Here is a 25,872-nt window from a genome sequence, read left to right on the forward strand (position 1 = left end):
ACTATAAACCCCTTCTTCTATCTATAAATCCTTCATTTAAACCGTAAATTCCTATTCTTAATCCCTTCTTCAAACTGTCCACTCACCATTGAGACAAGGCTTTCCAGAAATGGCAGCATCTTTATCAGCTCTCGGTCACTCTTATCCATGAACCAGCTCTCAATTGGGATCCCGTTGTGAAGCTGAAACACAAGGTAGGATATGTTACTTAATCTATATTGATCAGGTTACTCTTGTTCAACAAGCAAATTCGTTGAATTGATATCCCCCGCCTGATTGGGCTAAGTCAAGGAATGAAAATCAATTGTTGGTAAAATATATATACGAGTTTGTGTTTGATTGCAACTATTTGAAATAAAAAAAATATTGTATATAATGTAGCATTTAGAATTGACCAAGAAACCTAGTTTATGACTCCATGTTAGCCAGTTCCAAAATAATCTAAGATTTCATCAAGGCAAACATTCTGATCAAGTTTCATGAAGATTGGTCCAGATATATTGCAAAAAATATAGTCTCTAGAGTGTCCATAAGGTTTTTTTAAGATCTGACCCAGTGACCTCATTTTGACCCCACATGACCTACTAGTTTCAAACAATTCCAAGATTTCATTGAGGCAAACATTCTGATTAAATTTCATGGAAATTAGAGCAGATGTACTGCCTCTAGAGTGTTCCCAAGCTTTCAGTAAGATATGACCTAGTGACCTAGTTTTTGACCCCATGTGACCAATTTTAAAACTTGTAAGATTACATTAAGGCAAATATTCTGACCATTTTGAACATAACTGACTATTCAATACCAATGTATATTGGGGACACAATTTTTCAAAGATTTCACCTACTGACCTGGTTTCTGACCCCATATGACCCTGTTTCAAACTATTCAACAACAATCAACGACAACAGTCTGATAAAGTTTTATGAATATTAGATCGCCTCTAGTGTGTTCCCAATATTTTTTCTAAGATTAGACCTATTGACCTTGTTTTTGACCCAAATGACCCACATTTAAAACACAGTCAAAAATTTAACCCATGAGAACATTCTGACCATGTTTGAACATAATCGGACCAATCACCACTATTAAATAGTTTCGGACAAGTTTTGAAAGATTTGACCTAGTGACCTAATTTGGTCGAGAATTGATGAAGGGGAACATTCTGACCAAGTTTGAACATTTACTGATCAATGCCTACCAAGATATGGTACCGGACGGACGGAATGACGGACAACGCCAAAACAATATCCCCCTCCCGAAACCTTCGATTCGGCGGGGGATAATAACCTTTTGAAACTAGGTCAGCATAATGCCAGTAAGCATCTTTTTTTAACTTGGAAGAATCTTATTTTGAAAATAATGCCAGGAAGGTATTTATTTGTACTTTTATAAGTATCTAATTATGAACTTAATCTACAATGAAATGATAGCAGATAGCAAATTCCAGTCCGAAAAATCTTGGAAATTTAGAACTAGAGATTCTGGCCCTTAGCACTTGGTTTAGACTTCTGTTTAAAATGTTGCCATTGACAATTATATCCATTTCATGGTACTTCTTAATATTTGTAATGCAAATCTACATCGAAAAAAAACTAACTTTACATCTGCATGAAAGTCAGAAATTGAAAGAGCTCTGTCAATCATGATTTTAGGATTAATACTGAACTCGATCATCTCTGTCTACAGTGAAAGCACTAACTTATAGATTTCTTAGGTCAGGGCCTTATTACCCTTCTTTGCCCTTAATTCCCAAAGGGCCAGACCCCTTTTTCCCCCCAAAATAGCCTCTGAAATCCCATTTTCAAAAAGATTTTTTTTTCTACATTATGAGAATCTCACAATTCATTACATGATGTCTCTGATAGATATATTGACTATGTTATCAATGTTTTACTCCATTTGTAAAACTAAATTGTCCAAATTGTTTGAAGAAGTACTATAAAGAATTTTACCCCAAAACTGAAAAAAACACCCCCACCCCCACAAAAAGGGCTAGGATGTCTTCCTCATACTGGTAAAAAGACTCTACAGGTTGGACTGCGGGCTTGAACACATCAAAGTACAGTTTGTGATCATGGCGCTTGACATGTGCGAAACATCCGGTTTCTCCTATTACACAAGGCCACACTTTGGGATAACATCACCAGGCCAGAATTTCTCAAGACACATTATGTCCCTTACTATGGCAGTCTTCGTCGTAACTGGGTTGCCCGAAGCCCGGGACAAGTAAATACTGTTTCGGGCAAGTCAAAATTCCCAGGTGGTTGTCCGAACGGGCAAGTGCATTTTTTCGAAATTTAGATCCCTCTGTTTTCATAATTTCTTCAGCAACATTTCACAAATCCTGATTGAAAGTTATTATTATACTGAAATATTGGCTTTCATACATTTAGGCATGAATTGGTGATTTTGGGCAGGTAAAACAGTTTTGGGGCAAGTGGTTTTCTTCAATTACTTGCCCGAAAGGACAAGTGCTGAATTTTTTTAAGGCAAAGACTGCTATGGCATTAGGCTAAGCACACATTTGCTGTTTTGATGTTTCTCATGTAATATTAACCTAGGCCTAAAAAAAAAATACATTTGGTTCGGGTTACCCGACCCTACCTACGGAATAGGCGCCGACCCTACCGTTTTTATAGTCAGTTTGAAAAAAAAAATGAAAAACTAAAAAAAAAAAAAAAAAAAAAAAAAAAAAAATCCGTTTTTTTTTTAATTGCTTTTCAATATGTAGTTTAAACCTTAAACGCTTATACAGAAGATAGCTTTAACACCATTCTCCAATGATGAAAATGATATTCTTATATAAAGCCTAATAAAAAAAAAAAATAAAAAAAAAAAAAAGCCTACCTACCCTACCTATTTTTGAAAAGGATGTAACCCTAACCAAACAATTTTTTTTTTTAGGCCCTACTTAGGATTTGGGGAATTTAATTATCTTGATGATAATCCTGATGTACTATTCATTCATTTAAGTAGAATCAAGTTTTTGGAAGAAAATTGGCTTAACGGTATTTATAATCAACTAAAGCTTGCTACGCTTAAAAACTTTCAGGAAAATGGGACCAGATTGGAAAATGTTATGTTGTTATAACTATGTTTCACATGTATATTTATAAAAGGAAAAGGGTTTCAGCCAGGTTTTTAAAATGACAGGATGCACCGTGCAGGAGAAAAAAGAACAGGGTGCTGTACACAAAAATAGGGTGCTCAGGGAGAAATGGTTGATATATGTCAAGGTTGTATGAATTTATAATAATATCTTAAGTTTTAATAAAAATAAAAAATAATTTTTATTATTTTAAGCATTAAATTCTATGAAGGCTGGAGGGTACAGATGCTGGTCTACATGAGGGCAGAGTGTGCTTCCAACAAAGGACTGGGTACACCACCATTAAATAACTCTTTAGCTTAAAGCAAGTTGAAACTTACCTGATATCCAAATGCCTGTGGTGAGTTATCAATGATAATGGTCCGGCTGAGATCTCGTCCTAAAATACTCAGATCCTTGATGTAGTTACCGTTCATGCACACACAGTGTTCCCGGAACAGCCTATGCCTGCAATGATAATATTTAATTACTTAATAAGTTTCTGTTGTAAAGGTTTTAAACTACATATTAAAACAAAATTATTTTTTTTCCCAACTGACTTTTAAAAAAAGGTAGGGTCGGCGCCTATTTCGTTGGTAGTCAGATAACCCAAACCAAATATATTGCTTAGGCCTTATACGTGATGATAAGAGTCTGGCCAAGATTTCAGAATGGCAAAAATAACTGGAAATGCCTGTGCTGTGTATATGGAATATATGGACTTTTTTCTTCTAAAAACAAACAATCTGTCTCTTTATCCCTTATGGCATAATTAATATGGCAGGAAATGAAAAAAGGTTCAACATTCTCTACCATTCAGATTAAGAAGCAGGAATGCAATTGACTCTGCAGCTGGAGAACTGAAACCAGTTCAGCAGGGTTTTTTGGAGCTGCGTAAGGCTTCAGTAACCACAGTTACCTTTTTTGTTGATTGTTAATAATAATAAATACAGGGGAGGAGGGGCCCTGGAGCCATCAGGTCTACAGAAATCTGCCATTCTGCTGACAAATAAGATCCTTGCAGTATTCAGTAAGTGATTTACCTACAGCTAAAGGGCTGGAACTAATTTGGCATTGGGTTCCAGAAAAACTACTATTCGAAAAGCAAAACTGACTTTGTAGGAGATCTTTTGAGGGCTCGCCTGACTTGAGATATGAAGCAAGCTTGAGTTATAATTCTAACAACCAAAAGCAACCAAGTACAAAAAAACAACACTTTGTTAAGAGAAGTGGGAACAGTAGGAAAAGGCCTAGTTCAATCACATCTCTGACCACTTAATCTGAACAGGAGAGATTGTTGAATCCTTTTTTTTTTGGGGTGGGGGGGGGGGTGGGGGGGGCGTCCCGGGATCCCCCATTAGAACCGCAGTATTCTGCAAATTTGAGGCAAATCCCAGGTTGTTTCAATAACAGTTTGTCCATCACCATGACTATTCAGCCCATCAAAATGAGACAGAGCTTACTTACTTGATTAGTTTCTTCTGAGGATCCAAGAGGTTCAGTAGTTTGTCTGCGTACACTTTCTTCGAGGCAGTGAAGAGGATCACCTCAAATATTTGGGAGACACGCTCGAGAAACTCCCGGAAAAATGGCCGTGTCCGCACAAACACCTAAAAACATAAACAGATTTAAGAAGTTTGTTTGGGACTTTTTGTATAAAAAAGAATAGCTGATATGTGTATCATCGTATATCATTGTTTAAAAGATCTCATGCTTATCCAATCAGACACAGTATTGAAATAAACAATGACATTATTACACCTTACATGTTATACATGAATGTCAAGCTTTATCTATACAAAGAACAAAGCAGATTTTGATATGTATAAGCAAATAAAACTATTACATCAGCACAAATAATGACTTATCTATTTCTTTTATTTGATTTTTTTTAATTGAATTTCTTGAAACATTCCACTCCTACACAAAGGATACAGAAGGTAGAAAATTCAGCTCCCCATATATATATGCTTATCAAATATTGCTCACCCTGAGCCAAATTCTGATCACTGTACGCAAGAGTTAAACGTAGAAAATTGTGAAAAAATATACTTTTTCATGGGTAAAAGCCGAATTTCAGCCTCTTCCAAAGAAGGTGAAAAAGCCGACCCACATTAAGAACTAAAATACCTGGTATGTGACTTCTTGAAACAGCACAGGGAAGGTGAACGAGGCATCTTCAAGTTCAGTCAGGCTACAATGAACCAGCGTCTCATCCTGTACAGAAAAAGATTCTCGTAAATATACATGTACAATACTGCTAACTGCTATATTATTGGCTAAAAGTGATCCAGACGATACCAAATATCATGGTGGGACACCAGAACCAATGTTCAGCAGTGCTGGTGGGACAGCCTCGTTTTGAGAATGACCTTGGACAAATATAGTTATGGAAAAACAAAACGATCTCGGGGGAAAATAATAAAAGCAAAACAAACATGGATTTTGACTTAGGGCTATTCCATTTAAACATATAACCCAGGGGAGGACGGCAATTGTTTTCATCATATATGGTAGGGTGTCTTTTTCACTAATTTGCATCTGTAGGTGGTTGCCAAATTGTGAAATTTGCTTCTGATGGGGGGTGTCGAAATTTAACAATTAAATCACATATGATGTAAGGGTGAAAATCCCTTCAGACCGATCAAACAATTAATTCATGTTACCTCCCTTGAATTGTATATACATTGCAGAATACTTCTGTTTTATTCCTTGATCAATAGCAACTTCTCAATATACATGTACCATAATCCTTTGCGGCATAGGAACTTCCGGTTTCTTTTCGGGTTGAAATGAAGTCTAATAACAGCGCTAAAATCGGATAAATAACCACCCAAGGTTTGTTATGAATTATATTTTCTCATTATATATGATATTTCAATGAGTTTATTAAACATCATAGAGATATGATATGCATAACATAAGATATTTATCGCTTGACAAACTACCTAGACAGGAGGTTGTGGTGGGTGGGGTAAACTGTTCTGAAAAATATATGCTGTTCCTAATCTTATTTGATTATTGTTGTTGTTGTTTTTAAATCAAATAGACGAAAATCTTCTGCTATTAATTTCTCTTCCTTTTATATACAGATATGATTCAAATATGCTGATATTATGTTTTGAGAACATTACTTCCATCAAGATCACCATTAGAATTGGTTTGGCTGCTAGTACACCCAGGACTGCAAGCGGATAGTGATGGATAACCAGTGGTGGTCGACTGACTACTGTTGGTTGGACAGCTTTCGATTATTTGACTGCTATTTTGGTTGGACCATGAGTGTTGGTTAAACACCTATAGATAGTTGGACTGTAAGTGTTGGTTTGATAACCGTTGTTGGCTGGACTGCTGGATGGACAGCAAGTGTAATGGACAGCTAGTGATGTTTGAACTGTAACTGTTGGTTGGACAACTATTGTTTCTAGATGGCTATATTTATAGATTGGACCAAGAGTGTCAGGGCTTTTTCTATAGTACCCACGGGTCCGACTATCGGACCCATTCCCAAAGCAAAATATAAGATATTTTTCCCAATCTTCAGAAAAAAATCCCAACCAAAAAAAAAAAAAAAAAAATTTTTTTTTTTTTTTTTTTTCAGAAATTCTTTTTACCTGTACTGGTTCATTTTCAACATCCTAATAAATTATGTGATGTGAAGTTTTTTTAGTAATTGAACTCAGAAATCATTGTTTTCATTACATTCAGAGATATGAAATATTATCTGTCATGATTTATTGCAATAGATATTTACACCCCAAGGATTGATATTTCAGCCATTGTGGGTCTTTTAAAAGGAAAATAAACTAATATTAAATCATTTCCTAATTCGCAGGAGACTAGACAGCTATTTCTTTTCACTGTAAAATTTCCCAATTTCCGCATTTTCACGACGCAAAATTTCCCAAAATGTCTAGGGTCTTTTTCCCAAAATGGTCAGAAAAAGCCCTGAGTGTTGTTTCAACAACTATAAGTGATTGAAAATGTTTTGACCATAAGTATTGACTGGACAGCGATTAATAAATGGACCTCTTTTGTTGCACAGCTACTGTAAATTGGACAGCGATAATTGGTTGGATTCCCATTCATTGATTGTGTTTATCAGACTGTTTGTTTTATCTGAGCCATGATCATTGAAAGTCATATATTTTAAATCTGTATAGAATTATAAGTACTTATTACTAAGTGCTTATTATCAATATTATTACAGGTACAATTAATCAATAAAAATATTCCTAATGCCCAACATATTATTTTATACTATAAACAATAATTTCACAAGAACTTTCAATCAATTACAAATCCGTACAACCATATTGTGTTTGTTTTCCAATTATTTTTTAAGACAGACGCATCAACTTGCTTCAAACATGATAAATATGCCATTTAATTTTGCACAGCAAACAAAGAGTTCATGGCATAAATTATAATCTTATTCTTATCAAAATTAATGATATAAGAAGTGTTACAGTTGTAAAAATGAGACAAACTAACTTCATACACAAGAACTCAGATGTAACCTTAAGGTTTATTATTTCCTTTATTCAACAAAAAACATCGAATATTCGAATACTGATTTTGACATTTGAATACCAAATGTTTGATCGAATGTTCCAATATTCGAATACTTGCTGCAGCCCTAGAAAAAATGCATCATTTTGACTTAAATTGGGAATTCCAATTTTGCCTATAGTCCGACAGCCAAATGGGATATTTTGGCTGAACCTTGCATCGGAGTGTATAGAAAATGTTTTTAGCTTTTTAAGTAGTTTAGACTCCCTAGTTAAGGAATCCGTTTGATGGCCTCACATCACCCTTGGGGAAATCGAGATATTCAAGATGGCGTCCAAGATGGCCGCCAAAATTTACCAAAATCAACAATTGACTAGTAATTGTGTATAAATGCATTAATTCCTGTTAAAAATTATACCATTATGTATTTTTATTGCAAACCGATCCATTCTACAATATTTCATATCATAATTAAGCCATCATGGCATCCAAAATGGACGCCAAAACAAAAAGAAAATTGACAATTGAGTTAGGTTTCATTTCAAATACCATCAATTGTTATACACATGTATCTCGTTTTTACATTACAATGTATTTACGCAATAAAGGTATCTCAAATGACATTACTACATTATTACATAATAACCAAGATGGCGTCCAATATGGCTGCCAAAATAAACATTAATTAACACAGACTTAATGAAACAAGCAACCGTTTACATATATGTATAAAAAACAATGGCATTTTTTATTCCAATTTACTTCTGAAGAACTACTGACAGAAACATTTGTAAGTGGTATTATAGACAGCATGGGTGACCTCAATGAAATTCTTTCAGAGCTGTAATCTAGAAGCAGAACATGAAAGCTATGGATAACTGTGTTATAAAGTCATTGCTGATCATGATGCTTCACATCATAGCTGAAAAAGAAACTGATTAGGGTTTTCATTTGGTAGCTAATAAATCTACGATCCCCTAATTCTTTGCAGCAAGAAATGTATATTACATTTGGTATTGCCGCTCCTTTTACGATCTATGGAGTCAATGTCCGGTTCATGTAGGGAAATATTTCGGAAAAGGGAAGCATGTGATGCGTCACATTCTTGGCGTTTGGAACGGCATTTCGAGTGATATATTCATTGAGACAACATTTATGAGATACTGGTATGGAAAACAAGGCATTATTGGTATTACATTAAAATGTGCAAAACCCAAAATATGGTCGCCTTGTATACACATTTGTAGCATGTTGGAGGCAGATATATCAAGACTTGCAAATAGTGAACAAGTTAAGCCATCTAATGATAAACCCAAAGAGGAAATGAAGGCAAGAATATTGAGTGACTGCAACGATCATACATCACTGCAGGGAGCGAAAAATGACTGTATAAATCCATTGGAGCCGTCTCATTACCCTGATGAAATCATCAACTTAGTTACAGGTCAGATAGCTCCAGAAACTGTAAATGTTGATCAAGATGTTGAAATTGAAATCAAACAAATGAAGGAATTTGAAAATGGTTGGCCATGGAGTTTCAATGTCAAGATAAGTCGCAAGATCAGGTGCCGTGTTCACTAGCGTCTTGAGACTGAGTTTGAGACTCAGGCTCAAAAAACTGAATTCTTATATGTTTGAAAATATCTCTTTTATATAACTATCAGGGCTCTCACTAGGCTGAAAATTTTGGGAGAAGTGACTTCTCCCTTCAGTCAATTTAGGGAGAAGTGGGGAGACTTTAGGGAGAAGTGATACTTTTTATAACACCTGATACAAAAACTATGCCATGCCACACACCTCAGTTTATATTCACATTCAAATTGATTGCTGTAACTATATAAAATGTTCATAAAATAATGTTTAATTTTGGCTCAGAAAAAGTGTATTTGTCAATGTAACATAGTTTATTTCCAAATAGCATCTAAAATGAACCAAAAAAATACATCTAAGGATTTGAAATAATCATAATGACCTCATAAATGAACTGTCAATAAAGTAGGGGGACGAATCTTGTTTTGGTATGTTCGGGGATAGGGTACGAATGTCACATTCAGCTGTGCTGTTATTTACTTGTCTCTGGTTAAATAATTTTAAATATGCTGACATTTAAGAACCAAATGACATTTAAATCAGTGTCCTTGATGAAAAATTTACCAATACATAATGGGAAGTTGGAAAAATTAACTCGGAAAATTGTTCTGACAAAATGGCGATCTCGCCAATTTTTTTTTGACATCGTAACTGTGACAGGAGAAAATTACTGTAAGTAAACTCCACATAAAGCAAAAAAATCATATTTTTTTGTGTTTACAAATCATTTTTCATCATGAACATTTCACTAAAACCAATCAAATATTTGGTGATACGTCATGCTATTGATTTTCTTAGCGCCTACTTGCCGATGGTCCGAGATGGCTATGACCGTCTGCTTCAAAAGCAACAATGTTTAAATGTCTTGCATTGTTTGTTCAATACATATATTAGTCACTTTTTAACTTAAATTAATGCTTGACACGATATTTCATAATTATGTCTCCGTTCTATCTCATTTTAACGAACTTATATCATTTGATCAGGGTCTTCTGAATGTACATTCTGATTGGTTAACTTTCAATAGCTCCGCCTACTGGCGATGTTTTGGTAATTGGATGACACGGCCCAATTATCGGATTAGGAGATTACCAATTTGTATGAATGGCTTATTGTGATGTTTTGACTAATGGGACATTGGCTAAATACTCGCTGATTGACAGATTTACAATGTGCTAAAATTTTCGGCGAAGTCAATGTCGCTTTGATGATACAAATGGGCGAAGTCTGGGAATTTTAGGCGACCACTTCGCCCAAGTCGCCCCCTCGCGAGAGCCCTGACTATTGACAATATATTCTTATGTTATAGCATTTTTATAACAACATTAAATGTTCGCTGTTCTGAGCCTGGGTCTTTAACTCACCACTCAGGACGTAAGTGAATACGGGCATCGAACACAAGCTGAAACACAAAGGATATACAAACTGGTGATACGAAGGTCTTTAAGATATAATTAATTTTCACAATAGTGATCGGCCTTCAAGCTAGCTCACGTGACTTTGATGTGAAAGGTTGCTGACCTATGAGTTGTCCCATGTTCCAACAGCGATGTTTTGAATGTGACTTGTCAAATCCAAATATGTGCTGAAAAAGTATTTGCAAGTTAAGGTGTCAGCACGTTCTGCAACAAAGCAAGTAACATCGATAATTATAGACGGCTACTTATCTTCGCCAGATACAGGCAATACAGCACAGAAACTGAAACACGGGAAAACAGAGGATCACATACGTAGCGCGTACATCAGTTGTCAACTGCAATGCAAATTCCTCCTCAGAAAGAGATCATGTCGGTAGCAACATTTCATTCCCTAGACATGTGAGTGCTTATTGCTATTGGAGATGAAGATCACCAATTGAAGTTACACCAACTGTAATAATTACGCGTCATGACGTGCACAACACACATAAAGGAGCTGACAACATTGTTGCCCATCAAATTGTTAGCATAGTAAAGGAAAATTATGGAGGCATTTGAGTACTTTCAGAAGATACCCATGCTTTGTACTTCTTCTTAGCCATTACCTGGAACAATTATGGAATGACCTGTGCTAGACAGATTTTTGACGTATATAACAGCCACGGTCAACAAATACAAACGTATAGTTCCAGATTAACTTTCAGCACAGGCACTATCAGGATCGAATACTACTACTTGCTGCTATAGCATAGGTAAGGGCATAGTATTGAAGGTATTGAAAGTATCACTCGTGTGTGTTTGAGATGAAACATCTGACTACTCGACAGTCAACCGAGGATCAACTCGTTTCATTTCGCAATGTTACAACATGGAAGTTGTTGACGACGACATGTCAGACGTTCTACAGAAGGTATTAAGCTCTAAGGTTAGGAAAGCGACATGTGTGCACCAAAGCTTGCTTCTCTACCCCCAACAACAGAGGCATTTAATGTCAATATCAAGCGAGCACATTTTCAAACGTGTGTTTGGAATTGTGCAGTTAAATCAGATCAACCAAACCTGAACCCGTTTGAACATATGATGTGCTTAAAATTAAAATGTTTATGTCAGTCAAATACTCAATGCAACACTCTTGCTGTCGTTGCAACAATGCGCATATTTCATGTTCAATATTTAGTAAATGTCAAGCATAAGAAAATTGCTACAATAAGCAAACAAAACGAATATATAAATCCTTTAATTAACAAACTAACTTCTCTATTTAAGTTAGAACTGATGTAGTTATTGTTCTAAAGCTATTAATACATACCATAAACTACAGTGTAATTTTAAATAAAGAAAAATGCTATTGTTTTTATACATTTGTAAACGATTGTGCCCGTTTCATTTAGTCTGTGTTAATTTATGCTTTTCTGGCGGCCATATTGGACGCCATCTTGGTTAATATGTGTCTTTATTATGCTATTTTGTGATACCTATATTGCATAAATACATTGTTATGTTAAAACGAGATGCATGTGCATAAAAATTGATGGTATTTGCAACAAAACCTCTCTCAATTGTCAATTATTTTAGTTTGGCGGCCATTTTAGATGCCATGATGGCCTAAACATGGTATGAAACATTTTAGAATTGATCGGTTGGCAATATAAATGCTTTATGGTATAGTTTTGCACAGGAATTGAATCATTAAAACAAAATTACGAGTTAATTGGTGATTTGGGTTAAATTTGGCGGCCATCTTGGACGCCATCTTTAATATCTCGATTTCCCCAAGGGTGGCTCGAGGCCATCAAACGGATTCCTTAACTCGAGGGTTAAAGCTACTTAAAAACCCCAAAACATTTTCTATACACTCCGATGCAAGGTACTTGACTTCCGCTGCCGGACTACTAGAAATAAAAATCAGAAATAGGAAATTTTATTTGTCATTTTTGGGAAACAAGTACATGTTTTAGATTTGGAATGGGGCCAAACTTCAGCCCAAAATTAACAATTTGTGAGTGATATTTTTGGTTGCAAATTACTTTACTGCCATATTTCATGTAATCTCTATATTTCATGTAAACACCTTGAGTGCTTAAGCAGTGATTGACTTCTGCGGATTCACATTCTTTTTTATCATAATATTCACCACAATCATTAGTCTTAAAGTCTTACCAGGTCGAGTACCAGGGAGAATTCAGGTGAGCTCCTAGTTTTCAGTGGCAGTGCCGGCAATCTGGCTCGTAACTCGTCAGTCAACGGAGGCAGTGTCTTGATAAATGCATATCTGAAACAGGATTCTCAATGATTTAATAGGTAAAAATCAATTAGGCCTAAAATGAAAATTGTTTGTTTCTCAAGGGTAACATCCCAAAAATTACTAGGTAGGGATTTTATAGATCGTTTTCTTGCAAATAGCGCTACATCTTGCAAATGCCACACATTTATTTTTGTTATTGAGCCTTATTCTGGGCTTTTTGTTGTTGTTGTTGTTTAAATTACTAGGATTAATGGCTTTTATTTGCTTATATGCACTTTTATTGGCTTTAAATGTATGTTTTATCCTAAGTCACAAATTTACCCGAAAGAAATACCTATTTTAGACCACAAATCACTTACTACTTAGGATACAAACCACCAACTTACAGATCAAAGGTTTCATTTTGCCAGTCCCTCTAAGAAATATTTTCATATCTTTTCTGTCAAAAACGACACTTGGTTGTTTACATCTGTAGTGACTCGTGGTCACCCATGTGAGAACCCCTTAAAATCATGTCATTCCTCGACCTGAAGGTTACGAACCACCAGAAGGTTACAAACCACCAACTTACGGATCAAAGGCTTCAGTTTCCCAGTCCCCTTCTTCATAACTTTCCTCAGAAATCTCCTCCTCCTCCTCCGGCACAGGAAAAGTGGGGTCGACTTCCATCACACACGGGTCAAGCTTGTACATGGAGTTGTTGTTGTTTTCAACATCATGTGGTGTCTCCATGGTGATAGGCTGAAGGGTCACTTGTGTGTTGTGAAGGGACAGGTCAGTCAAGTGGTTTTCCTTCGCTATTGGAAACAGATTGATATTTATCATATAAAATATGAAGATCACTAGGGCCGTCTGCAGTTCAGACACTATCTGTTTTTGCATAGAAGTCTGCTCGAAAACCTATATACAAAATAAGGAGTCTGCAGGACGACCTACTAACAAATGTCAGGAATCTGACGGACTAATAATATCTGTCATGTGTTTCCATTTATATAGAAAAATCTGACCCGAGGGCACCTGCATTGACAAGTTACCGGCTATGCAGCGTGCCCGAGACCAGAGACCTCTCGGGACCAGACACACGAATGGTATTTTTTCTAGCATACCTTAAAATTAAAATTATTTTTTTGGAGAAAAAAATACATAGAAAAATGCATTTTTGTACATTTCACTAACATTGGCATGTAATGAGGTTTACTGACGTCATGATGCACAGTTATTTTTATTCACAGCAAACGTCGAGAAGTTCCTTCATAATCACGTCTTTTAAGGGTTTTTTTTCTTTATAGGTATATTTTTGTAAAGTAAATGTTTATGAAACTCCTCTTTTGAAATCTCATAATTATGGTTACATAAAGTGTATTATAAACAAATAAAAGTTATAAGTATTGCGTCACAGCGCATGACTCATCTGGCATGGGGTGTGCCAGATGGAATTTTCCAGCACGGCTAAATTCACCAGAAAACTACTTACCCATATTAGGAGTCTGCGCAACCTACTTAAACATTAAAAGTATCTGCCAGATTACATACTACTGATTTAGGAGTCAGCCGGATAACCTTCATACAATTGTATGGAGCCACTAGACTACCTACTTACAAATGTTAAACGTCTGCCAGACAACCTAATTACAAATATCAGGGTAGGCCGTATGACCTACTTGCAATGTTTAGCAATAAGCTTTCATACCTGACGAGTTCCCATCAGAGTCAGTATCTGTTGCATGGCTGCTGTTGTTGTTGACACCATCTTCAGAACAGTCTGGAACAAAAGTTGTATGTGGGTCTTAAAGCTTTACTCACACAGATTTACTTTTTTTATTATATTTTTTTGTCTTGGAAAATGTTTTGTGAAAATGCATAGAAACGAGTGAAAAAAGACTGCTGAAAAAATCATAACGCAAGCTTTCATATTTATGTTCAAAAATTGATGTTTTATGCATTTTTCTAAAGTTGTTAGTAATGCTTTTAGCCATAAAACAAACTTTTGCACAGAAATATGAACAAGAGGCCCAAAAGGGCCTATGCTCTACTGGCATGGCTTTTGTGGTCATACCAATCCAGAGCATGTATGTATACCCGGGTAAAAGGCAACAGACACTTTATGTTTTGTGTTTGGGTTACCTGAAAACGTAGCATGTTCAACATCTGAGCCCAGAAAGTATTGTAAGCAGATTAGTTGCATGAACTATTTTAATATGTGCCAAGTAAAAGTCATCTGACAAAAAAAATGCTTTCAAAACTGTACTCATAGTAAAAATTTCTGTAGTTTTAAGTTAAAAAAAGTTTGCCAAAAGGTCAAAGTCAAGGGCATCCTAGGACAACATTGATCAATTTGAACAAACATTCACAATCAATTGTGCTGAGATGGATGCACGAACACACAAAAAGATTTTCAAACCTTTCCAAATTTATGTTTACCAAACCTGTGAACCCTGGGTGTGGCCAGTAATGACACCAGGTGCATAACTTAAACATTCACAACCAATTTTGTTAAGATGAATGTGCAAACTACAGAACTTAAAGCTAAAAAATGGCCTTTGGGCTTTCAACAAGAACAAGGCAGAGTAATTCACAAAATCAACTGCAGAAGATAGGTAGGCGCCAGAAAAAAAAAGGGAGTAGCCAAATTGAAATAGCTGAAGTCATTAATGGGGTGGGTGCGGGAGTGGTGGCCCCTTCCGGTAGGAAGAAAAATTCAGTATATGTTGTGTTAATAGTGCAATTTCCTGTATTTTCAGCAATTTTAAGCATGGATTTCAAATAGAAAATTCTTTGTTTTAAGATATAAAATGGCAAAAAACAACAGAAAATAATATAAATTTATTCTGCAAAGACAATAAATCAGCATGAATCAAAAGCAAGTACATAAATATCATAATACATATATACTAGAACACTATCACTATCACAATCAACACATCAGTTTTATTCTTCACATTCTTACTTAAAGAATGTGTTGATCTTCATCTGTTTGGTGGATGCCCATAGGTCGAAGGCCTTGCAGAAGTTGAAGTCCTTCATGTGGTCAAGATCTGGTGTGGCAACTGTTATTGTCATTAGAGTATTTACACTGTCTGGGGTGAGTCTATTTCGGGGTTTGGTTTTAATGAAGTTATACTTGCTGAAACCTCTTTCACAGTCAGCAGTGGAGAGTGGCAGAGTGATGGCAATCTTCATGATCTTGCAGAGGTTAGGGTAAGATGCCACCAGTGTTTTGCTTGTGACCACAGTCTCTGCCGTGTTGGAGAATGTCCAAGTCCGGTAGTTCTTGTCCATGTGGTGTTTGAATAAGTACCACTCACACTTGAGATGTTTCTCACTCACTGTCATTGGTGATTGTTGGTTGCTTGGGCCATAGTGCTTTCTTAGCTGGTGGATCTGTTGGTCTCCATAGGTGGCTAAGTCTGTGGAATTTTGTGGCAGATTCTCTGGGTTGAGCACTGCAAAGTTTGAGATTATGCCATTGTCGGTGAACCTGGCCTCTAGGTTTTGGATAACGTGATTGATATACGTGCTGCGGATGTTTTCACTGGCGTCTATTTCCTTATTTGAACATTTGATGAAGTTCTTGTGGCCATCATCTCCAAAGTCAAACCCATTTTGGTACCCGTCAGGTAGGCTGGCCAGGAAATCCTTTAGGTATGGGCCAGGGGTTGTTGTCATCTCCTGAAGGGACCGCAGAGTGGCTTCCAGAGTGAAGGTCTGCTGGGTCAGGTTGACATCTGTCATCTGGAAGACCAAACTCAATGTACATAACTTCGACAGCACATCTCGAAGCATGTACGACGTTGCCAAGAACTTGTAGTTGCTGACAAAATTCAGCAAGCCAACAGCCACTGGGTCACTGTCCTCAGCTACCTCCATCTCAAGGCACGTAAGGAGAGCGTCGTAGTTGATGATGACAGCATCAACAGCTCCTTCGAATGAGAGCCAGCGTGTATAAAATGTCTGCTTAAATTTTCTTTCGGCCATGTCATACACTTCCTGAATTTTTCTTAGCCTAGACTGATGTTTTGGTGAATAGTTGTAATATTTAAAGATGGTATTAATCATGGCCTGATATTTCACTAAATATTGCACTTTGTCTGCTGCTTGTCCGCTAGCCAGGGCCAGTCTATGTGCTATGCAATGGATGCTCAGAAGATGGGGATTTCTTCTTTTCAGGAGTGTTGTTAAGCTTCCACGTACACCTGTCATCACGCTCGCACCGTCAGTAGTGATGCAGCACATGTTTTCAATGTTGACACCCCTTGACTCTAAAACACTGCTTATCGTCTCACATAGTCCGACGGCATTACATTCATCCCCATTTATTTCCAATACTTCAAAGAATTTTGTTCAGCCCTGCCATGTTTTGCATAACGCACATATACAACAAGAGTCTTTTCATTAGACACATCGGTAGACTCATCGCACATCATGGCATACATGTCGCTGTCTCTTATATCGTCGATCAGCTGAAACACGGTATTTCTACCTGATGAGACTATAGTAGACAACAGTAAATCTTTTAATATTCACCAAGCATTTAATATTTTTGCGCTTTCTGTTATTAAAAAACAGTTACAAACATGTTGTCAGTAATCAATGTACATGTGTATGTATTGCCTTTGAATAAGAGTGTCACTTTAATTAATCGTCGAACGAAAAAAAACATGTACCTTTAGCGCATTAGCTTCCTTCTGTTTCTTTAGAGGAGTACAGAATGCAAACAGTGTTTGTTGACGACCAGAATGGCATTCTGCTTTTCTTTTCTTAAGATTTTTGTACATGTTGATCTCGTATTTTATCTTTGAATGTCAAAGACGAAGTATTTTTTTTAACTATATACTGCGCACAGTATTGGTTTAATTGGCACTTACCTTTGAAAAAAAGCTATGATAACTCACTTAATTAGATACATACTATAAAATGAAAAACAACACCAATGTATTTAAAATAACACTTTATTGATGACATTATATCAAAGACAACCCGCATATTCATTGAAAGTCGCGAAATTCCTATCAGAACAGGTTGATGAAAGTTGTTATGTGCCGACGTCAATCACGCACGTGGATTATTTTTACACCCAGGATATTCGTACAGCGATTGGCGATTGCATTCAAGCGACAGTGAAAGCTCCTCCTACCTACTATTTTAGCAAGGGAATGCTCGCCACGTGATTTCAGTGGCGCGTGTTATTATTCGTTTCTGCAATTCACATGATGACCATGTGTTTATCGGATTAATAAATGGAAAGCATGCTGCAGTCATTGCACGCATGGCTAATTATGGCCTCGGGTATGATAATTATCAATAGAGGCCTGCTGGTTTACGTTGAAACCTGTGACATTGGGTCATAAAAGTGATTGAAATCATGAAAAAGCACGGTTTTGAACAAGATTTTAAGGAATCGCCAAAACTTGCGAAAAATTGATTTTAGTCGCCTTCTCGAATTTGTAATCGCCAATGGCGACTTTGGCGATCGATAACGCTAACATAGAGAAGCAAAAAGCAAATTGTCTCTCAAAATCCTAGACTTGCAAATTGTCTCCCTTAACTCTAGACTTGAATTTACATGTACATGTAAACTTGGCTCAAAATAGAATTCGCTCATGCAGACCTGGCTAAAAATAGAAAGCATTTCTTTAAAACTTTCATAGCCCATAATCTAGGCATTTATGGACGGATCTGGCTGGTTTTCGAAAGAAACCGAGCTCTAATGGATATTTATATACTGTACAAGTTTCATCGAGATATAATCAAAACTGAAGACTGTATCATGTTCACAAGCAATTGTTTACAGACGCACGAACGCACGGATGCACATACTACGTACACATTACCATCACATAAGCTCTTCTGGCCTAGGGCCAGTAGAGCTAAAAACTGCCATCTCATCCATTGTCAGCAGTCTTATATCAATGATTTTCAGATATTTACACAGAAATTGGCTAATTCCAAGACAAAAAATAAAAAAAGTTGTTGAAACTGTAAATTTGTGAGTGTGCAGCTTTAAAACAGTTTCATTACACACTTGTACCATAATGGAGAGTGCTTTCTCTTTCTTGTGTCTTAACATAAATTCTTATATCTTGAGTAGTACTTGGAATCAGTTCCACTTTGACTATCAATATTCTGTTCTCCTAAAGTACTGTAAATGACTGGGTATAAGACGATAGGGGGTATTAGACGCAGGGAAAAAAATCTGTGAAAAGTCCGAGAAAAAACTTTTAATCTGTTTTTGGTTAAAAGACGCATAGAAAAAAATGTCAAAATCGTCCGGCATTTTCAGCCACCATGTTTGTTGACAGTGACAAAAAAAATTTTTTTTGTGAAAATGGCGATGGTTATCTTTAAAACCATACAACTATACTGTCGAGAATGAAAAGTTATGTTATGCAAAAAATATTTTGACAGTGCCCAACTTTGCTTTTTTATATGTAAGTTTGATTATTGTTTAATTCAATTTATTATTCAAAATAATATTGAATACCGTAATTCACAAGAGTTCGGACACCATAACTGATTATCCATGGTAGAATTGTTTTTGGCAATACTTTAATGGTAGTTTATTCTTGTACAATAACTCGTAATCCTTAACTATTTTTATGTTATCTGTGATTTTTTTATGTTGAAATTTACTGCCTTTTTCCCTTTGCAAAAAAATGACCAATTATCCCCCCAAAATAAATATACTAATTTGATAAATGCAGATAATGTTGATGAAAACAATGCAATGAACTTCTTGAAAAATAAAGAAAATCTTGACAATTCTTTTTCACAGCATAATGAAACATTTGATACGGAAACATGTATATAAATATATATACGCCATTATATTTGCTATTTGTTCTGATTTTGTGTTTTTTTCCAATCTTCAAGGCACAGGCTGTAAAATTATTTCCTAAAAAAATCACTAAGTTATACATGTGTATGTTTGAAGTTATTCAGTAGTGTTGCTACTTTCAGCCATTTTGTTTACAGTAACAACTGAACACTTCAAATTTTTCGTTTCTGAAACAATACTCACAAAAAACAAAAACCAACCTTCATATTTATCACAGTCGTGTGTGTGAAATACAGGCGAGGAGAAAAGACAGCTATTACACTGGTACAATGGGACACACCCACTGTCATCTACATGCAGCTTGTTGTCTTTAACTTGGGTGAATGGTCTCTTATGATGTCCTGTGGAGGCAAAAATATGATTGGTTAATCTCGGACAAGAGGAGACAACACAGCTATTCCCACGGTATCATGGGACACAGGCACTGTCAGCTAACTTGTTGTCTTAAACTTAGGTAAAACAATGTGGGAAAGATTTATTAAGGTTTTCTTTAGTTCTTGATTCAGACCTTGGTAAAGTTTACACACACTTCGACCTCTCGGGTGAGAGTTGGATACCTCTACCAATAGATCACTCTCAACAGCATTTGAATATTAAAGTGGAAGATTAAACTTCCTTGCCATCACTTTTCACCTTCAGAAATTAATTTAAAAGTACTTAAGCCTTAAGGTGATAAATAAACAGCAAAAAAGACACGCAATGAAATTAATACAATAATTAACTTTTTTCCCCTGATCATTTCCGGTTAAATTTAACTTTTTTCCAATTAATACAGGGCTCGACATTAACCACTGCCCGATTGCCCGGGGCAAGTAATTTTTGCAGGCGGGCAGTAGTTTTTAGAATCTACCTGCCCGATCGGGCAGTAACAAAAAAAACTCGTCATAGTGGCGATTTTTCTGGTAAAAAATAGTAGTCCGTAATCTCCTTCTTGGAGAGTATTTATCAAACCGAAACTAATGCACTCATTGGTTGTTGACTCGAAAAATCGGGTCAAACGGAGCTCCTCTGACATTTTCATTCGAAACTACGATGGCAAAGACTGCCGACTATTTTCCGATAAAGCTCGAGTAATTCCGTCTAGATCCGTTGGCCAATCGCGTGAGCTGCACCAAATCCATATAGCTAGCATTCCAGTTAATGCTCTCACAATGTACACAAATCGTCAAATGATGTTTTGACAGTCGACGCTGTCAAGTTTTTTTAATGTTTCAAACGAAAAAAGGCTAAGTCATCCGAGAAAAAGACCAGCTATGAAAAGAAACGAAAACGACGCTGGGTCGAGTCTTGGGGAAACAATTTTCCTGGACTCAGACACAGCGAGAATGGTCATATTGGCTATTTTTCGGACTGCTCCAATTATCGGATGCTCGGTTTTTGGAACTTTACGATTTCACTTAACATTGCGATAAATTGTAATTTACTTCAAAATAAATGTAAGATTACAAGGCTAAGATAATAAGAGGTTGACTGTTCGTTCTTATAATTCAATTTTATTTCATCCTTAATAATTTGAATGTATGTGCTATTAGTTACAAGTTAATGACAAGTGATTTATTTCAGATACAGCAAGCCCTGATGTGCAGGTTGAATCTGGAAATGGGTTTTGATGTGAAGTATAACAACAAAATGAGCCCCCAAAAATTGGGCAAGTTAAAAATCCATTCGGGCAAGTGAAAATGGCTAGGTGGTTGCCCAAAGGGCAACCAAGTATTTGAATAGCGTCAAGCTCTGTAATAGGTATAATTGTTCCAGAAATAAAACATAAAATGAACTTAGAACACTTCCAAATCTTTGCTAAAATGGCCTACCTTTGGTTATTTGGGCAGCCTGTGTAATGAAGTCGGAATTGGTGACAGGGTAATGGGGATCCTTGGTTATATTGTTTTCCTGACCCCCAATGTCCATGTTCACGCCACACCCCACACTAACACCGCAACTGGCATCCTTTTTGGTCTTCTTACATGGCTCTTCGTATACCATCTGTGAACAAAGGGAAAGTTAGTGTTTGTATATAATTATATGACCCCTTAATATAAAGTAGATCCTCATTCATTAAGCTTGATTGTGACGGAAGCTTATAGAATTCGTCTCGAGTCTGTTTCCTGGGCAGAAACCAGTACTGTGTCCTTTTTCAGAGGCCATAAGAATATGCCGCTAGTGGGGATTGAACCCACAACCTCTTGAGTGAGAGATGGACACCTATACAACTAGACCACTCTAACCCCTTATATTATGTGACACATTGATTGATGAACGCCTTTTAATGCTAATTCCTATCCCTTGACTTATCAGCAGGGTTTTAGTTATAGAAGGGTGCTACTCTCTTCTCTTTTTTTGTATTAATTACCCCATTGCCCTCATACATGATAATGATAGAGACCAGTATGGTCACCTTATTATTAAATGCTTTTGATAATCAACAATTTCTATAGATATAAGACCTAAAAAAATAATTGTTTGTTTAGGGTAACATCCCCAACATAACTAGGGCCCCCAAATAGATGGTTTGCTTAGGGTTACTTCCTTTTCAAAATAAGGTAGGGTACGTAGGCTTTGTTTATTATATAAGGCTTTATGTAATAACATTTGTGTCATCATTGGTGAATTGAGTTAATGTAACTTTTACATAAATCTTTAAATGTTTTAAACTACATGTATTAAATTATACACTTGAAGAAATATTAATTAATGTTACCTTTTATATAAATCTATAAAAACTGTAGGGTCGGCGCCTATTTCGTAGGTAAGGTTGGGTCAACTGAACCAAATGTTTTGTTTTCTCTAGGCCAAGGTAGATTGTTTTATTTTTTGCTTGTTTTTCAAACATACTATTAGTTTTTAATTTGAAATTGCAAACATTACCACATCCCCTGTGCTTGCCAGATCACTCTGTGCAATGTGCATCTTCGTGGTTGATTTTGTTGTCTTTTCTGCTGATCTTCGTCGTAACCGGTGGCGCCCACCTTTCTGACGTAACTGCATACCTTGAAAGCACTGAACTGCAAGCACAATATAAAGCTGGTCTTAAATACTGAAATTCTGTAACTTACACGTCAGGGCATAATCCCATTAGTTTAGCACATAGGCAAATGGCTAGATAAGACCTCCCAGTCAATAGCCAACTTGCTGATAAGCACTCCTTATTTGTATCAGCCCTTTTAGGGATATTGAAGTGTAACTTTCTATACCCTATGACCTTTAAATCAATACTACTCGCAATTCTTGTGGTCAAATCTTTTATATGAGAAATATTAAATGATTTTATTTCATCTGTTTATGTGTTTCGAAGATGGACTAATACCATTTCTTTGAAATTTCCTAATTTCAGACTGATTTTTCTCAATTTTAACAGGACAACCTGTGAAATTTTGACACAGACTTGGGGAACAAATATTCTTATTAAGGTAGGGAATGGGGCCGAAATTCAACCCCAAAATCACTGTAAAGACAGTCCTGGCGGATCACGCCCTCATGAGGGCGTCCCTGGTTTGATACCATACCAGGTTTTTTAGTTTTAGGTGCCAAAGTCGGACAAGCGAGTTTCCTTTGCCAAAATCTTAAGGTTGTCCAGATTCCCCCTAAAACAAGACAACACTCTGGCGTGACAACTTGCCAATGAGTATTATGAGAGTGATCAACATAATGTTGTATTGACTTGTTTCACAATCGTTTTACAATACAAAAAGTTTTAACTAAACTAACGAAAAGTCTGTTAAACTTTTAAAATGACAAATTGGCATCACAGACATCTTAATTATTCAAAAATCATTCTGATGAAATAATTAACATCTCAGACTTTAGCTAAGAGACGAAATATTTTATTATTTTTTGAATAAAATAATAACTACATTTCTAATACAGTAATATAAAACTAAAACGTTCATACTAATGACTAGTTTTGTTCAAAAAGTCGTACAATTTCACATGATGTAAATTAGGCCAAATAATCAAATCCACCAGTGCCGATATGGTTGACTGACCGTGACATTTTGAAATCGGAACAAGTGACCCTAAATGTTTATCAACAAGCTGATGTAAACATTGACTGATTTCATTGTAAATAAGTGCAAAACTGAAATAAGTACATGATTTAAATGATTCCTACAATAAGGTACGGATATCGCTGTCCATGTTTGATGTTAAGATGACAAATAAATTATGCTCATTTCAAATGAATCACGGTAGGGCAAGGTGCCAAAAATTCGGATGGCCATGTCCCGACTGACTCTTAACCGATTTTACAACAAATTACGATTATTACGGCTAATATTTTGGTATTGTCTCTTAGGGCAGTCAATTTACAATCAAGCAGTGTATGTATTATGGTTCGTCATGTCGGAAAAGTATCAGAATAATAAAATATTTACATACTGTTTACGTCCAGTAATTCATTTCGCGCGTAGGCTCAGTTGCCCGTATGAATGATAATGCGCATGCGTAGGAGCAAACAGGATGTAAACAAATCGGTGAGTGGGTTAGAAACTGGTTCCCGGTATATTTCGCTTAATTTTGGAAAATGAACATAACGAGCTTGGTACTATAAAAAGATATAGGTCAAGGTTACAAACGGCCACATAAAACTAAATAGTTATGAAAGGCTACATTAAACCAGCTCAATGTATCCACGCATGCCGTGCCCTAGGACTTTCCAATCCGTACCAGATGCACATGAACTATTACTCCCAATTTAGATTTACCACACTTAATATAATTGTTTTAATATACCAAAAAAGATGAATAGATGTTGAAAACAATGGTTCTTATGAAGGATTCCGAGTTTAATTTGAAAGAAAGGCACTGAACACATGGTATAATTTAGAACTATCTTATGAGATGATAGTAGATCACAGTAAATATTTTACCATATACTAATCAATTAATATTTTTTGCGTTTTCAGCTATTAAATACACGGTTACAATATTGTTATCGGTAATTAATATTTTCCATAAATGCATTATTTAGTAAGAAGTTAAAGGTTTATCACTCAAAAATTAATTTCAACCGTTTGTTATACATGTGTATGTATTAATTTTGAATAAGAATGTCACTTTAAATTTTGCATCATAGTTTTCGTTAAAAAATACAATTAGAGAATAATGTGTGTGGCGCCAAAAAACCATAAATTCTGTGTTTTTCACAATCTTTTTAGAGTGTGTTGCAGTGGTCGAAAATCAGAGCACAAGCCCGCAAGCCCTGCACTGGTAAAATGTCTTCCGGGCTTGCTAAAATTCTGAGTTTTATATAGCAGAGCATGTTCAGAAATTTGATGCCAAGCAATAGTATACTAATTCGGGCTTGTTCATCCAAAAGTCAAAATTTGATGACTGGTCACAGCAAACACCAGATGTTAGAATAATTAACGCTGTATCAACGTTGGATTTACATCACGATGTCGGCGACCATAATCCGACATCGGATTTACATCGTAGCCCCGATGTAAAACCAACGTTTTGGCCCGACGTTATATAAGCGATGGACTTTGGTCAACCATGACGTATTTGTTCGTTTTTCTGACCGTAAATAGTGACTTCCATTTTTAGTGCGATCAAAATTTTTAAAAGTTAATTAGACGAAGGATATTTTTTATTATTAGCCTTCAGTCTGTATCCCTGATTTGCCGTTTTACATTTTGCCGTTTTGTCTTTTATGTGGAACCAAAACTGATTAGTACGCCACTGATTGTAACACGCTTGACTATCAATCCAGGGGTCGCAGGCTCGATTTCCCGTCGCATCACTAAAAATACTAAACGTCTTCCGGGAGGGACGTTAAATGGGGGTACCTTGTGGCAGTGCTATACATTGGTGCACGTTAAAGAACCAGGGTAGCTCTAAACCAGGGTTACATTCTGTCTGTGCACTATTTTCCAAAAAACCTAAAATGACTAACAATCTTGACGGAGCACTCGTCGAATGGGCAATGCCCGAGTGCGTGTATAAATAAGCTTACATACACACTAGAACGCCATGGTGTAGTTGTAGTTGGCGAAGGCCAAGGTACGCGCCTGCTTCCCCTCAGGATTCCTACGTATGTGTTTCAGGCAATATTACCCCTGATGAAATCCCTGATAATAATAAAATAAATTGATGATCTGTTTAACATACCTAACTTGCCGGAGTTTCTGCGTGCGGGGTACCGATATACTCCTTGTATATATCTATTGAAATTTTACCCAGCCAG

The 25,872-nt window shown here is 36.2% G+C and overlaps 1 protein-coding gene across 1 annotated transcript in view; it reads right to left on the reverse strand.

The window, feature by feature from the left end:
* The window catches only part of LOC128221889 (CTD small phosphatase-like protein 2), a 34,165-nt gene extending 10,059 nt beyond the window's left edge, over nt 1-24,106 (reverse strand). Inside the window, exons 1-11 of the mRNA XM_052930545.1 lie at nt 24,063-24,106; nt 22,554-22,690; nt 21,500-21,671; nt 19,889-20,029; nt 14,544-14,615; nt 13,425-13,650; nt 12,769-12,880; nt 5,219-5,305; nt 4,556-4,698; nt 3,430-3,556; nt 87-182 (exon numbers count right to left, since the gene is read on the reverse strand). Of these exons, the coding sequence (XP_052786505.1) occupies nt 87-182; nt 3,430-3,556; nt 4,556-4,698; nt 5,219-5,305; nt 12,769-12,880; nt 13,425-13,650; nt 14,544-14,615; nt 19,889-20,029; nt 21,500-21,671; nt 22,554-22,673 (1,296 nt within the window). The 5' untranslated portion in view covers nt 22,674-22,690; nt 24,063-24,106. The remainder of the gene's footprint in view (nt 1-86; nt 183-3,429; nt 3,557-4,555; nt 4,699-5,218; nt 5,306-12,768; nt 12,881-13,424; nt 13,651-14,543; nt 14,616-19,888; nt 20,030-21,499; nt 21,672-22,553; nt 22,691-24,062) is intronic.
* Between the last annotated feature and the right edge of the window lie 1,766 nt (nt 24,107-25,872).

Source organism: Mya arenaria, chromosome 16, assembly GCF_026914265.1.
Source record: "Mya arenaria isolate MELC-2E11 chromosome 16, ASM2691426v1".
In the NCBI taxonomy this organism is placed as follows: domain Eukaryota; kingdom Metazoa; phylum Mollusca; class Bivalvia; order Myida; family Myidae; genus Mya; species Mya arenaria.